Source organism: Planococcus citri, chromosome 1, assembly GCF_950023065.1.
Source record: "Planococcus citri chromosome 1, ihPlaCitr1.1, whole genome shotgun sequence".
Taxonomy (NCBI): Eukaryota; Metazoa; Arthropoda; class Insecta; order Hemiptera; family Pseudococcidae; genus Planococcus; species Planococcus citri.
The window spans coordinates 36,024,084-36,037,121 of record NC_088677.1 but is presented as its reverse complement, the minus strand read 5'-3'; the positions used below and the strand labels follow the sequence as shown (position 1 = coordinate 36,037,121).

At 35.1% G+C, this 13,038-nt stretch overlaps 1 protein-coding gene across 2 annotated transcripts in view; it reads left to right on the top strand.

The window, feature by feature from the left end:
- The window catches only part of N (neurogenic locus Notch protein), an 87,106-nt gene that overhangs the window by 50,798 nt on the left and 23,270 nt on the right, over positions 1 to 13,038 (top strand). For both annotated transcript variants that reach the window (XM_065344372.1, XM_065344371.1), the window contains exons 3-5: positions 4,748 to 5,022; positions 6,648 to 6,843; positions 11,132 to 11,265. In XM_065344372.1, coding sequence (XP_065200444.1) covers positions 4,748 to 5,022; positions 6,648 to 6,843; positions 11,132 to 11,265 — 605 coding nt within the window. The remainder of the gene's footprint in view (positions 1 to 4,747; positions 5,023 to 6,647; positions 6,844 to 11,131; positions 11,266 to 13,038) is intronic.

Below are 13,038 nucleotides of genomic sequence, written 5' to 3'. Positions count from 1 at the left end.
CATAGTTTACAATAATGCAGCTCGTTGGATGTCATTTCAAAGCACGTCTTCCGTCTTCTTTGTTTCGCTGTTGCTGGCATCGTCGCGTCGTCGGTGTCGGTCGATCTCTTCTAAAAAATGACAGGCATTATTCGAATAGCATTTAATTAGCGCGCCTCGAACGGCTCGATTAGATAAAAAAGCGAAAATTTTACACTCGTGTATGAGTAATTTCTCCAGCCGCATGCTTCAAGTCTACGGGTACCTACTCAGTCGACTCTCGTAATTTGGAAGAGGTCGCGAGTACGACTACGAGTATGTAGCAGTGAAAATGATTACGCGATTCTCGGTATTTCTTGTCGACTTTTATATATTTTTTTTTGTAAACGCAATTTACGTAGCTGGGAATTTTTTGTACTGTTGTGCTGTTGGTTTATTGTTTTGCCAGCACATATAATGACCGTGTACGGTTCAAGATGGATTTCACGTTCGCATTGTTGTCGTGTATAGTGCAGGGCCCACCTATACGTATGTGTAAATATTGCGTGCTGATGTGGTAATGTTATTGTACGTAAGGAGGAAATTTTTACTTACTCGGAGTTGGATTGACAATAATCGTATCTGTACTAAAAGTTGTTTGAAGATGAGCCTAAGTCTAGAGATGAAGGAGATTTCAAGATCGTTTTGATATATTCCTCTGTAAGAGTAGGCTATTAGGTATGTATCGATTTAGCGGTGTTCGGTGTTCTTTTCTCCATAGGTATACACCTTCCTACCTTTAGCTATACTCGTATGTATGTGTAGTAGGCGTTTAACCAGTCCACATAAAGAGGTTGTGCGTAACATTTAAGACCACCGCATACCATCAATGAAGTTCCATGTTGTACATATTATTATTATTGTTATTATTATAATTTATTTTTACTGCTTAAAAGCCGTGAGCATTTTCGTTTTGACCATTTTATATTATTTTCTTTTAAAATTTATTATTATTCGTTTAAAATTACAGGTTTTTTAAAAATGTGAATGTTAAGGTAATATTATGCCTAGTTTCGGGTTCAATTCGCTTGATTATTTGTCTTTTTAACTCGCTGGACGTGATTTTGCGATAGGAAGGTTAGTGGTTCTCAGCTTGATGGTAGAATGACATGCCAAAATCGCGTGAGGTTTCCACGATGTTTTTGAAACGCATATTTTTGAAAGAGAAAAATGCAAGATGAGAGGTGTATTTGGGAACAACGTTCACCAAATTATCGAAAGGGCGAAAATGATAAAAGTTCTGACATTTTTCCAATTCATTATAGCGTTTATCTCAATTAATTAGGTTTGTGAATTGCATTTCTCTCCAATATTAGGAATATTCCTACAAAAACTTAGAAGGTGAAAAAAATGTCGGAATTTGAAAAAAAAAATTCCCCGAAATTCGATCGTTTTTATGGGAAGATCAATTTTTCAATATTTGAGGACAAACTGCCACCAAACCAACATCACTTTTATGGCGGCTATTCCTCTCCTTTGACCTGATCTTGAGCGCCGAATATTGACAATCAGATTTTAGATGCATGAAAGTTTTTTAAAAAATTTATTTATCACAAATTAATTACTTAACAGAAGAAAAATGAGATCTGGCGCTGAAAAAGTTGTGGAAAAGCCCAGTTTTGTGAACTAACTTTCAAGATTCATTTTTTATTTGAAGTTTTTATGTTATGTCAAGATTTTCAAATCGTTCTCATCTCTCACGAGGCAACGGTAGGGAAAACGGAGAGATGTTAAAATCTGAAAAACACTTTATTCAGCAGAGAAATCGAAGCAGGGTCGAGTAAAATAACGAAAAAAATTTAATTGATTCATATATGTATATTTTATGATCATCTACAATATATTCTCATCTATGTATTTCTTCTTTTTCAATATTTTCGGCAAATTGCATTTTGTAAATCAAAAAAAAAGTTGAAAAAATTTTCATCTCAAAAAAAATGCAAAAAAAAAAACACAAACAGAAATGAGAAATTATAGGGCTAACGATCGAAGGCGAAAATGAATTCTGATGATCTTGATGCTCTTAGAAATGAATAGGTATGTATAACCACAAACCCCATTATAATAGACATTACCCAAATTATTGAAAACTACCAAAGAAATGATGAAATTTTAATAAAATTGACCAAAATTTGGAAAAAATTAAATGTTCTACAATTCGGCATTCTGATTTGCGGATTTTGTTAAGAAATCTTCATTTCTTTCAAAATTAGTAACCAATATTAAAAACCAAATTCTTTTCAAGAGAAATGAGTTTCAATTTTGAATTTCGATGACATAATTGAAAAATTAATTTTGCACAAATCACCGAAGAGCCACACACAGCTTTGAACATGGTATAACGAGGGTATAAAATCGACCAAGTTTTCCAATACTTGCTCTCTGCTTTTTGACGATTTTTTCCAACTTTACATCAATTTGAAAAATGTTACGCTCCAATTTTTTTCTTGAATTACTGTGAAATTCTCAACCCCCTCCCTCTCAACATGGCTCACCTCTTCTCTCTTATCTACGATGCTAAAGCACTCATATCATTTATTTTTACCATCTGCAATTTAAAAAATAATGGTATAAGAATGAAACCACTCAATTGCAGAATTTTTAACCCTTTCTCGAGTGTTTTTCCAATTGCAAGTGGCCATATGGTGGCCAATTGAGAACCTTTTTCGTTAGACTGATAGGTAGCTATGTATATGTACACTGCGTTATACTTACTCTAACCCTTTTATTATTACAGTCCTGCGGATTTTGTCGGCATCTAGAGATCTATGATCTGATTTGTTTCAATTTCACGTTAGAAAAATACTTGAAAAAGAACTGGGTAGGGGTTGAAAGACGAACATTGAATAAAATTTAGTACATATCGTTATAAAATATGGTTATACTTATACCAGTTGATTTCAGTGGTTTGCAAATAAACGCCCGGTTGATAATTCATTGTTGATTACGATGATGATGATGGGATGTGGTAAACTCGTGTGCGATTCCTTCGTTCGAATTGCTACAGGTTTGAGGTATAGTATAGGTATTCGAACCACAAAAATTCTTCAGGAAATTCTCGACTCGTGTTAGATTTCATGTCTATATTGGAAGGCACGCTACCAGCATAGCCTTTTTAGAACCGACTTGGTCGCTCGCGCTAACCGCGTTCTTCATTTTCTTCGTAGGATTAAACAAGGGTTCGAGCTTTAATTACGTGGCTTCGTTGTAATTCATCGTAAGTCGATCTAAACCAACTAACGACGACCATATCTTATTAATGCAACTACAAGCAATCAGGTATAAATTGTTCGTTATACACACTATAAAATATACCTGGATTTTTTGGCTTGTCCTTGCGTTCTCTTCTAGTGGATGCTGGTGCAAAAAAAAAAGAGTAAAAAGTATTCTACGGTCATACCTGTCTACTCAACCTATCTCTTTAAGTTACTAAGATATGAAAGGCTTCTGCGATGAAATTTGCTTCACTTAACTGATATTTGTGAAGATAATGGGAGATGGTAGCCGAGGTAATTATTATGTACTTTTTTCTTCGCATCGATACCGCGTGTCGTAACGTTGAAAAAAAATCATTCGTGATATCCTCGGGTGTATCGATCCACCGCGGTTAAAAAACCTCTTGAAATAATTTGACCAGGATGTTGAACAACTGAATATTGAACGAAGGAGATCGTCGTCCATGGCATATACAAGATGTATTGCTATAGGAGTTACCATTAGTACATCTACATAGACAGAGGTATTGTCTCCTACCTACGCACAGCAGTCTGTTCAATCGATGGTTCAGATTCTTTTTTTTTTTTTTTTTTTTTTTTGGTTCATTGTACAGCTTGGCCGATGGCAGGATATCTAAAGATATGATGTGCATGTATGTGAAGTGAGAATATAGTATGTTGGTAAGAGAGAAACACTGTTACGTAAACTGTGTGAAAAAATCGTGCCAACTGCGGTAATTTTTTTAATTAAGTGTTGATATGGTGCAAGTGTAATATCAACGAAAGGCAAAGTACCTACAAATATATCCAGACGCACTCGAGTAATTATCGTTCTTAGAGGTATCCGCTGCGTGAATTAGTCCAGAGAGGGAGATGACAGGAGAGTTTTTTTTTTGGGACTATACGGAGCTGATAGTTGGATGTACCTCTAAGACGGCCGGCGTCGTCGTCGAGGTGATTTTGATATTAGCCAGTGCGAGTTGTCGCTATTCATTACGGTCACAGTAGGCATTAAGTATCCATAAACAAGATACAACAGTCGTGACCTAACACTGGTTTCGAGAACCACATGTAACAACATAAATTACACGAGCTTGTACTCGATTATGCTTTCCATGGCGGTTTGCCCATCGCGTATTCTACAAGAATTATACCAAGTTTACAGTTTTACCCCTCGAGTACGCTACTTGCTATGCAGCCAAGAACACGATGTGGAACAAATGCTCGGAGATTTATTATTATTGCTAACATTTCGCCGTACATACCTTTTTATACGCGCCTGCCTTATACGTTGCGATTTATGATTTTTTTTCTCTTCTTTTTTCGCCCGATTAAAAAAGAAAAAAATTTCGCTAATGGCTGTGTTTTTTTTTGCCTCCCCTGCCCAGATCGCGATCTAAAAAAGGATTATCGATGATTATAAACTTACGATAATATGTCTGCAGGGATTTTGTATTTTTCTATCTGGATGATGACCGATAATATTAATGATTTGATTTTTTTTTCTGTTTCAGTTGCACGTCAAAGTACGTCGGCGAATATTGCCAGTTTCCTAATCCGTGTACGACAGGACGCGAGCCTCGGTGTCAAAATGGAGGCTCTTGCGAAGTCCGTACCAGCGCTCTTTCTAGTCCTACTTTCCAATGCAATTGTCCTATCGGTTTTACCGAATCTTTATGCGAAATTAGAGTGCCGAATGCTTGCGACAGCGGGCCTTGCATGAACGGCGGAACTTGCAATTTGAAAAATTTGCAAGAGTATACCTGTACATGCGCTGCCGGATTTAGAGGTACGTATTTCTTTCGTAATTGGTAGAATTTGTTCTTTGACCGGTTGTGGGGGGGGGGGGGGACGAAGAAGGAGGTTAGAGGATATCCAGATTGTTGAAACCATTCGATATTGGAAAAATTGATCTTTAATGGGCTCTGGCCTTTGGGTGGAATACTTTCGAAAGCCTCATGGGAAGGGCTTTCTATTTTAGAAATTTGAAAAAATATATGTTCCTACTCATCCAACTTACAGAAAAAGTTTGCAAGTTTCAAACAAGTTTTCCCCAATGAAGAAGTCCAGCTCCCCTCCCCAAAAAATTGATAATTTTGTTTATGAACAAAATGTAGCCTATTGGAGAAATTTATTTTAAGAGTTTCTTCAAAAAAATTTTCTCAAGAAAGAAGTTTCCTTCAAAAATGAAGTTCATTTGATTTTTAAAAGTTGAGGTCCAGAACAAATTTTGTTTCGGGACAAACAATTTTTGGAAAGAGGTTTTTTCTCTCGTAGAGAATTTTTTTCGAGTATGTTTTTCATGAGAGACCTTTTTTTAAAACCAAAGTTTAGCTTTTGTTCCATCAAGTTTTAATTTTACTTTCAAAAATTATGTTTTCAGTTTTTTATTTTTTAAAATTTTAAACCAGTTATTTTAACTACTCGTAGATAAGCTGGACTACTCGATATTGCTTGGGGACTGAGGGAGGTTTTTTCATGGAAATGAGAGGTTATTTGAAAATTTTAATTCATTTTTTTGATATTTTTCAACTTTGGGGACTCTACTAATGTTATAGGAGCCAACATTGAGGGAGAAGGGCGAGGGAGGGTTCTTCTTGAAAGGGTGGTTGTTTGGAAGGGCTTTTACTAGAAATACGAGTAGAAAACTTTCAACAATTTTTTTACAGACTTCAATTTTTCAATATTTTCAACTTTTTCGAGGATGATTTTTTTCCTTTGAAAATGTGGTTGTTTTGGAAAATTCTGAAATTAAAAAAAGAACTTTTCAAAAAATGTTCATAAATTTAGTTTTTGATTTTTTTTTCAACTTTGAGGCATTCATACCGGAGGAAATCTTTTCTTGAAAATGGGATTACTTAGTAAATTTTTTGACTCCAAAAATAGAAAATTTTGAGATAAATTGGATTTTAGAGGAGGAGGTCTATTGGCACAACTTTTTTCAGGTACCTACATGAAAAATAAGAAATATTGGATCGTTTTCTCATCCGGAGCAATAGCTTTAGGGGGTAGGGGTAGAAGGTCAAATACAAAATAAAGGGTGCACTCTAAAGCATCAATATAAGCAGTTTTTAAGAATTTTTGAAAATTCGAGCCAAATTACAATATGGTGAGTAAGCTTGGAATCAGATCTCGAGTATTTTGTGTCAGAATGCACCTCGTTGATGGCAGGGTGGCTAGCAATGATATTTGCAAACATTTCCTTCTAATCAGAAGAAACTGAGAAAAATTCCATTTTGAACGAAAAAAGCTGCTTGTTTAGATGAAAAAAAATTCTGATGGGACAATGTTTACGTTTTCGTCCATCCAACAATTTTTCCTCTGTCTGGCCCTATTTTGTGATTGTGGCATACAACGAATGTCACCTCAGTCAGATCACGATTTTCAACTAATTCTCTGGTATTATTTTCACAGGCGCTCATTGCGAACTGAAGGATCATTGCGCTAATATACCGTGTAAAAATGGCGCGTCATGCGCTTTCCATAATGATAGTTACCAATGCACATGCGCTCCTGGATTCACCGGTAAAACTTGCGCCGAAGATATTAATGAATGTAGTAATAACCCGTGCGTCCGAGGCAAATGCCATAATACCTATGGATCATATTAGTAAGTTTATTACGATTTTTTTTCTTTCATCTTTCTTTTATTTTACGAGTCGGTATTATGTATATTGTGTACCTTCGGATGTTTCGATTTTTTTACTTGTACTTGGACGAGCTGCGGGATACGTACGGTGATTGGATTCATCTCCCGCTGGCGTTGAACGTGTGCGTAGTTGAACGCTAATGGAGATACTGCGGTGTCATAAAACTAGACTGAAATAAGGATTGATGTCGATTAGGTTGAATTGCGTGAACTTTTAAGATCAAGATTTGCAGATGGTGTTCAAATTGGAAATGATGACACGTATACCCTTCTAAAGGTCTTTAAATTATTCTGATTTCGTCAAAGGCCCGTTTAGAGGATGGAAAGTTGAATTTTTTTGAAACTTAGTTCTTGAAAATAAATGAAAATTGAAATAAATTTATCATAACATTCTCTGTTTGAAATATTCACTCGTGTCTGGTTCCTCCATAATTGTCAAAATCTAAATCATTTTTGATCTCAGCGTACTCAAACGTCTTAAAATTGATACACGTGTAAGATTTTTCATCATTTTTTGAGCCTCACCATTCTTCTTAATTTTTGACAATAAGGGTTTTGGACGAGCCGAAGCAAATTGATGGATTGATGACCAATCAGTATTCACAATTTTGTTTCGAATGAAAAAAAAAAAAAATCGTAAATTTTATGTAGACGTTCAATTCTAAATTATTCCACTTACTTACCTATCTGCAGCAAATACATCCAAGATGAGACGTATTGTAATGCCTAGGAAGCTGTTATATTGTATTAGATTTATTTTTCGCATAATTCAGACCTCGTGCCACCACACCAAAGATCGTTTATCATTAGTTGATTCGGACATGTCAGAATGTCGAATTTATGAAACGCCTGCATGAAGTGCATTTGATTGAATTACGGTTAACGAACCGAACTCGTATGAATATTTGCCATTGGCTACGCGTACGCTTTTGGTTCATTAGCGAGGTAATTAATGCTGTCTACAGATTTTTACATATGCTTAGGAAATACTATTTGGATGTAACACTTTGCACTCGTTATTGTTCGATTTTCAGCTGACAAAGTATCGGTACCTGGAATTTTTTCACCTTGGGTATTCTTTTGTATATGTAGGTAGTTTATACGTGTTGTGTGTGTTACTTATTCGTATGTAGGATTATGTTTTTTATTTTTCATGGGCCTCCTTAGGCTATGAGACGCATGTATAAGAAAGCTCGTTTATCATCTTGTTGACTCGTATTGAAAAATTTCATCATCGGTCACTGTTTGGTGCTCTACCCTTGGTGTATTTTCATTTGGAGTTTTTAGGTTAAACTTTCGGTCTAATTTACCTACTGATGTGTGAGAAGATGCGATGGGAGTTGGGCTGGCCCATTCGAAACATAATTTTTAGCCAGTTTTGAACAACAATTTATTTGAAATTTCAATCGCTTCAATTTAAATGCTTTGTTGTGCTTACAATTATTTGAGACAGTTGGGAGGGGGCACGTATCAGAATTTCTGATGGGGAAGCAGGACTCGAAAATGTATGATTTTATGATTCAATTTTTAGAATTTTTCAACGGAGCTGGAAAATTTTTGGATGCTGTCAGAAGAACTGTGGAATTTAAGACGATTTTTCAGTGTTTTTCAAATAAAAACTCTGTTTACAAATTTTGTGATTAAAATTTGAGAAAATTCTCTCCCATGATTTAATAAGTCCGATGACATTAAGTGGGGCCAACGCAGAAAGAGAGGTACAGAGAAGAGTATCCTTGGCATGGGCAAATTCTGGTTATTGAGAAAATTGAAAATTGAATGTATACCGATAAAATCAACATTATTCATGTTAGGCAAATCGTAATCAGCATATTTTGCGCAGAAATGTAAAAATTCTCGCATTCGGACATTTTACCAAGAATTATATTGTTTTCGCTTTGTTTATCGTTTGATTAATCATAGTCATATGGGTTAGATACGTGGCCAATACAAATAATAGTACGATACTATTTTCAGAGAATTGGAGATTTATTGCACAAACTTAGCTGTAAATTTATCGATCAAATATGGTCAAAAAAGTATAAGTAGATAACTTTAGTTGGTGAAAATCTGCCTATATGTGGTATAAATTTTGTAAACTGAAAAAGAACCCGAATCTGTAAACACGAACGAAGGTTTTTAAGCATTAAAAAATATGTGACCCAGATCATCTTTATTTTCTACTGATAAAGCCTGCTTTTCAGGTTTTCGTCGTCGAGTGTTGTGTGTAGGATAGAATGGGATAGGCTAGAGGATTATGGTACAGCACAGCAGGTTATTCAGATGAGACAGATTTCGTGGTTTGAAAAAAAGGGAAAAATGGTCTATTTTGAAATTAGTTTTATGTGACAGGATGAAAAGAAAGAATGCAGATTTCACGTGTGATGTTTATTTGGACCATTTGTACACAACGCAGGACCTAAGGATTTGTCATTATTAAGATGTTTCTCGTTGTTGGCTATTTTATGAAGTGTGAAGATAGTTATCTTTTAATTTTTGTTTTTCTTACACGATCGTTTATTCTCAAGTTTTGAAAATGGTCTGTGTCGTGTTTGCGTATGCTCGTAAATCATTTTGTCGTGAAATTATGCAGGTATTAGATAGGCTATGCGTCGTTTTTGTGTAATTTATTTTTTGGGTGAATTTTCTGGCGATGAAAAATGGACTGGAGTATGAAAATTCGACCGAATGTTTGATAAGTTGTGTATACCTAATCCAAAACCCCCTGATTTAGTTAAGTTAAACGTTAAAGTGGTATGGTCAAGCTAACACGTTTGGAACCTGTTACGAATTTACTTCTGTTGAAAAAAGGAGCGTTGTAAACGTACGTACAAGAGGGAAAACAACAATAAAATAACCTGATTGCGAGTAAGGGGTTAGAAACACGGAAAAGGCAGCGAACCGAGAATAGTGCAGTGATAAGTAATGGAAGTCGAGGTGCAGGAAATCGAAGGGGAATGGAACAGTGTTTTGTCCATGTTGCTGCTCAGAAAACCCAGCCAGAAATTATGAATTACCTTGTTCTAGGTTTTATTTCTATTTTATGCTGTTGGCAGTGGTGCCATTCACCGAAATTTTCAAGGTTGCTGCCAAAATTTTACAAAATTTTTGAGTAACTTGAAAAGTTTTATGGGGGATTTTTTTCAGTAGGTGTAGTTGAGTCGGTGAACATTCGAGTTTTTTCCATCTATGACTCTTTGATGGATTTCAAACCTTACTCTAACCACCTTTCTTCAAACGATTTTCAATTTCCAGCTTTCGAACTGAAGTAGAACGATGCGCAAAAAAACTATCAATGCACTTTTTGCTTTAAAAATAGATTAAGAAATTCATCACGCGCAGATTTGAATTTTTTTCTCCGAATGATATTTAAAAAATACAGATATATCTGTCATTTTTGATACTCGAGTAAGTCTACGTGTTTTATTCGGCAATTATCGTCACCCACGTATTTACGAAGCAAAAAAACAATCCAATATATCGACATATAATATAAAAATTCAATTTTCGTTCCGTTTAGTGGATATTGTAAAAATCTTAGATTATTGTAGTATTTCTGTTCTAGACGACCTATTATGTATTATGGTTCTGAAAAAAAGCGCCGAATTGGCGACTAAGCGATGAATTATGATGAACCGTTTCTGGTTTTATTTTGCGAGGTACAAGGAAGACATGAAAGATGTGGTTGTAGGTATATAAAATTCATGTACCTGCGATGTGCATTGACCGTGGGCGTAAAAAATGTCCGATAATCTAATTTTTATTTGTATCCACGCACGTAAACGTATTAATACTAATGTAGACCAGATTAAGATAACAGTTCGTCTTCACATAGTCGTGGTCGAGTCTTATACGACTGAGTCTGAGCATATGTATAGTGTAATGGTAGCAGCTTGAAAGAGATTCTCGTAATTATGTTTTTTTTTCTCTCTTTCAACCGACTCCCTTCTCCATATTGAGTTTTTAGGAAGAGTTTTGTGTCTTGGTATCATTCAGAAAATGTACATCTGGATCGATCTCTCATACTTACATGTATCCAAGGGTGTAAGTAGGTATTATATCGAAACATCTGATGAACACGTATAGCCCTCTAGTACAAATCTGGCGAGAATATGTTCTCGCTATGTGTAGCAATAGCGTATTTCTATGTACATACGTAAGGCATTTAGAACACAAATATGTTAATTTTTGTTAATTATATGGGCGTCTTGCTTGATATGCCTAATTGGTGTTTTCGTTCTTTCTTTTTTAGTTGTTTCTGCGAATCTGGATACACCGGACATAATTGCGAAAGTAAATATATCCCATGTGATCCATCACCCTGTGCCAATGGTGGAGTTTGTAGGCAAATCGACTCACTGAATTACGAATGCAAATGCCCAACTGGTAAGTTGTACTGCTGGAAATTGTTATTATAGAGTTATCTATTAAAATTAAGGAAGGTGGAAAAAATTAAAAATCCATCGGTTCTTCATCTCGTGCCATAATCAGTAAGCCTGATCGTAGGGGATTGGCTCCAGCAAAAAGTTCTGCAGTCTCCAACACTCTGGGGGTTGCATTAGAAAGGTTTTTGCTTTGACTCAAACCTAACTCATTTTTACATGTTCTTGAGCCCAGGAAGTTATCATTCAAGGAGGAAAACATTATCAAGTATGATTTTGAAATTCTTGAAAGAAAATAGAAAGTTCAGTGAGAAAACATTAGTAGTTCATTTTTTGGATTTTCTGTCATTGTTCGTCCATTGCAGCAAGAGGTCTTATCAAAACGTCTCACAAAAAGCTTCAAAATGAAAATATATAAAAAAAACAACAGGACATCAGTAAGACTTTTGGCAGGATATTTGATAGGGTGGGAAGAGGGTTCAAAATTTTGCAGGTCAATTTTTTGTTTTCACATTTCCAATGGATATTTTAAGATATTTTAAGGATGGTGGTCAAAATCATCTTTACAGTTTTTTTTTTCAAAATTTTTAACCCAAATCCTTTCTAATGTATCTGTCTTCAAAAAATGTATTGTAAATTCATTCTTGAAAAATTACTTCTAAAAAGGGGTAGAGAACATGCTTCCGTCTATACGAAGTGAAACCATAAAATTTGTGAAAATTTTTTGTAATTTTTCATAGCTTCTAAAAAGTTGGAAAACGAGGATTTCGCAATACATTTTTTCAAAATTATCCAAGGGGAATATAAATTGAAAAATTTAAAGGCTGATGTTGGAAAAACAGAAAAAAATAAGACTTTATGTTAAAAAACAGCACATCAGGACGCATAAGCAACAAGCAAGACGAAAGCACGAGTTGAAAGATTGTTAGAAACCCTTTAAAATTGATAAAAATTGATCGTCCAAAAAACTTTGTGCAAAAATGGAAAGAAAAATTATTTTCATCCTGAAGATTCAAAAGATGAACTAACAAGGGTACTTCAAGAGTGTGCAAACTGATTTGACTCGATTTTTTAAAAAGTAAGAGGACCCTTGGGTAGTTCACCTTGAAATTTGTACCTGCCCAATCGCAAAACTAAGCACTCCACACTCCCACAGAGATCCAAAAGTATAGAAATTTTGATTTTTGGCCAACTCCATCAATAAAAAAAACGAAAATATGTGCTTAAAACAGTATGTATAATGGTGATTTCCAGGACATATTATAAACCGTCAATAAGTCATACTAGAAAGCCATAGGGTATTTTATGGGCTACAGATTATCAAACGATTGCCCAAAAATGGTCAAAATGTGTGATTGGGCAACTACAATTTTGAGATTCGTCGTTTCTAGTCGCAAGTCGAGTTTCTTAGTGTTAAGGTGCAATTTCGAATCTCCGCATCCAAAAGGATATTTCTTGGCCCAAAATTTTCAAAAATGACAAAATTGAATTTTCTGTAGAAAGTCATTATTTTCATCAGACTGAACCTCCTCTTTCTCCTTCTTTTCCTTCTTCTCCCCCTCGACAAACCTCCGAAATTTAAAAACTGGATATGGAAAATCACGTGAAATACTCGTCGTATGTATTTTCTCATATTTTTTTCAATATGGTGTAAAGTAGATGAAAACTGAATCAGCTTACAAAAATTCGACCTTTCAATTTTTTAAAGCTAAAATTTGATCAGAAAGTTTGATTCAACATCTGGTATGTCAAATACAAAAATTGCAAATTGGAACGA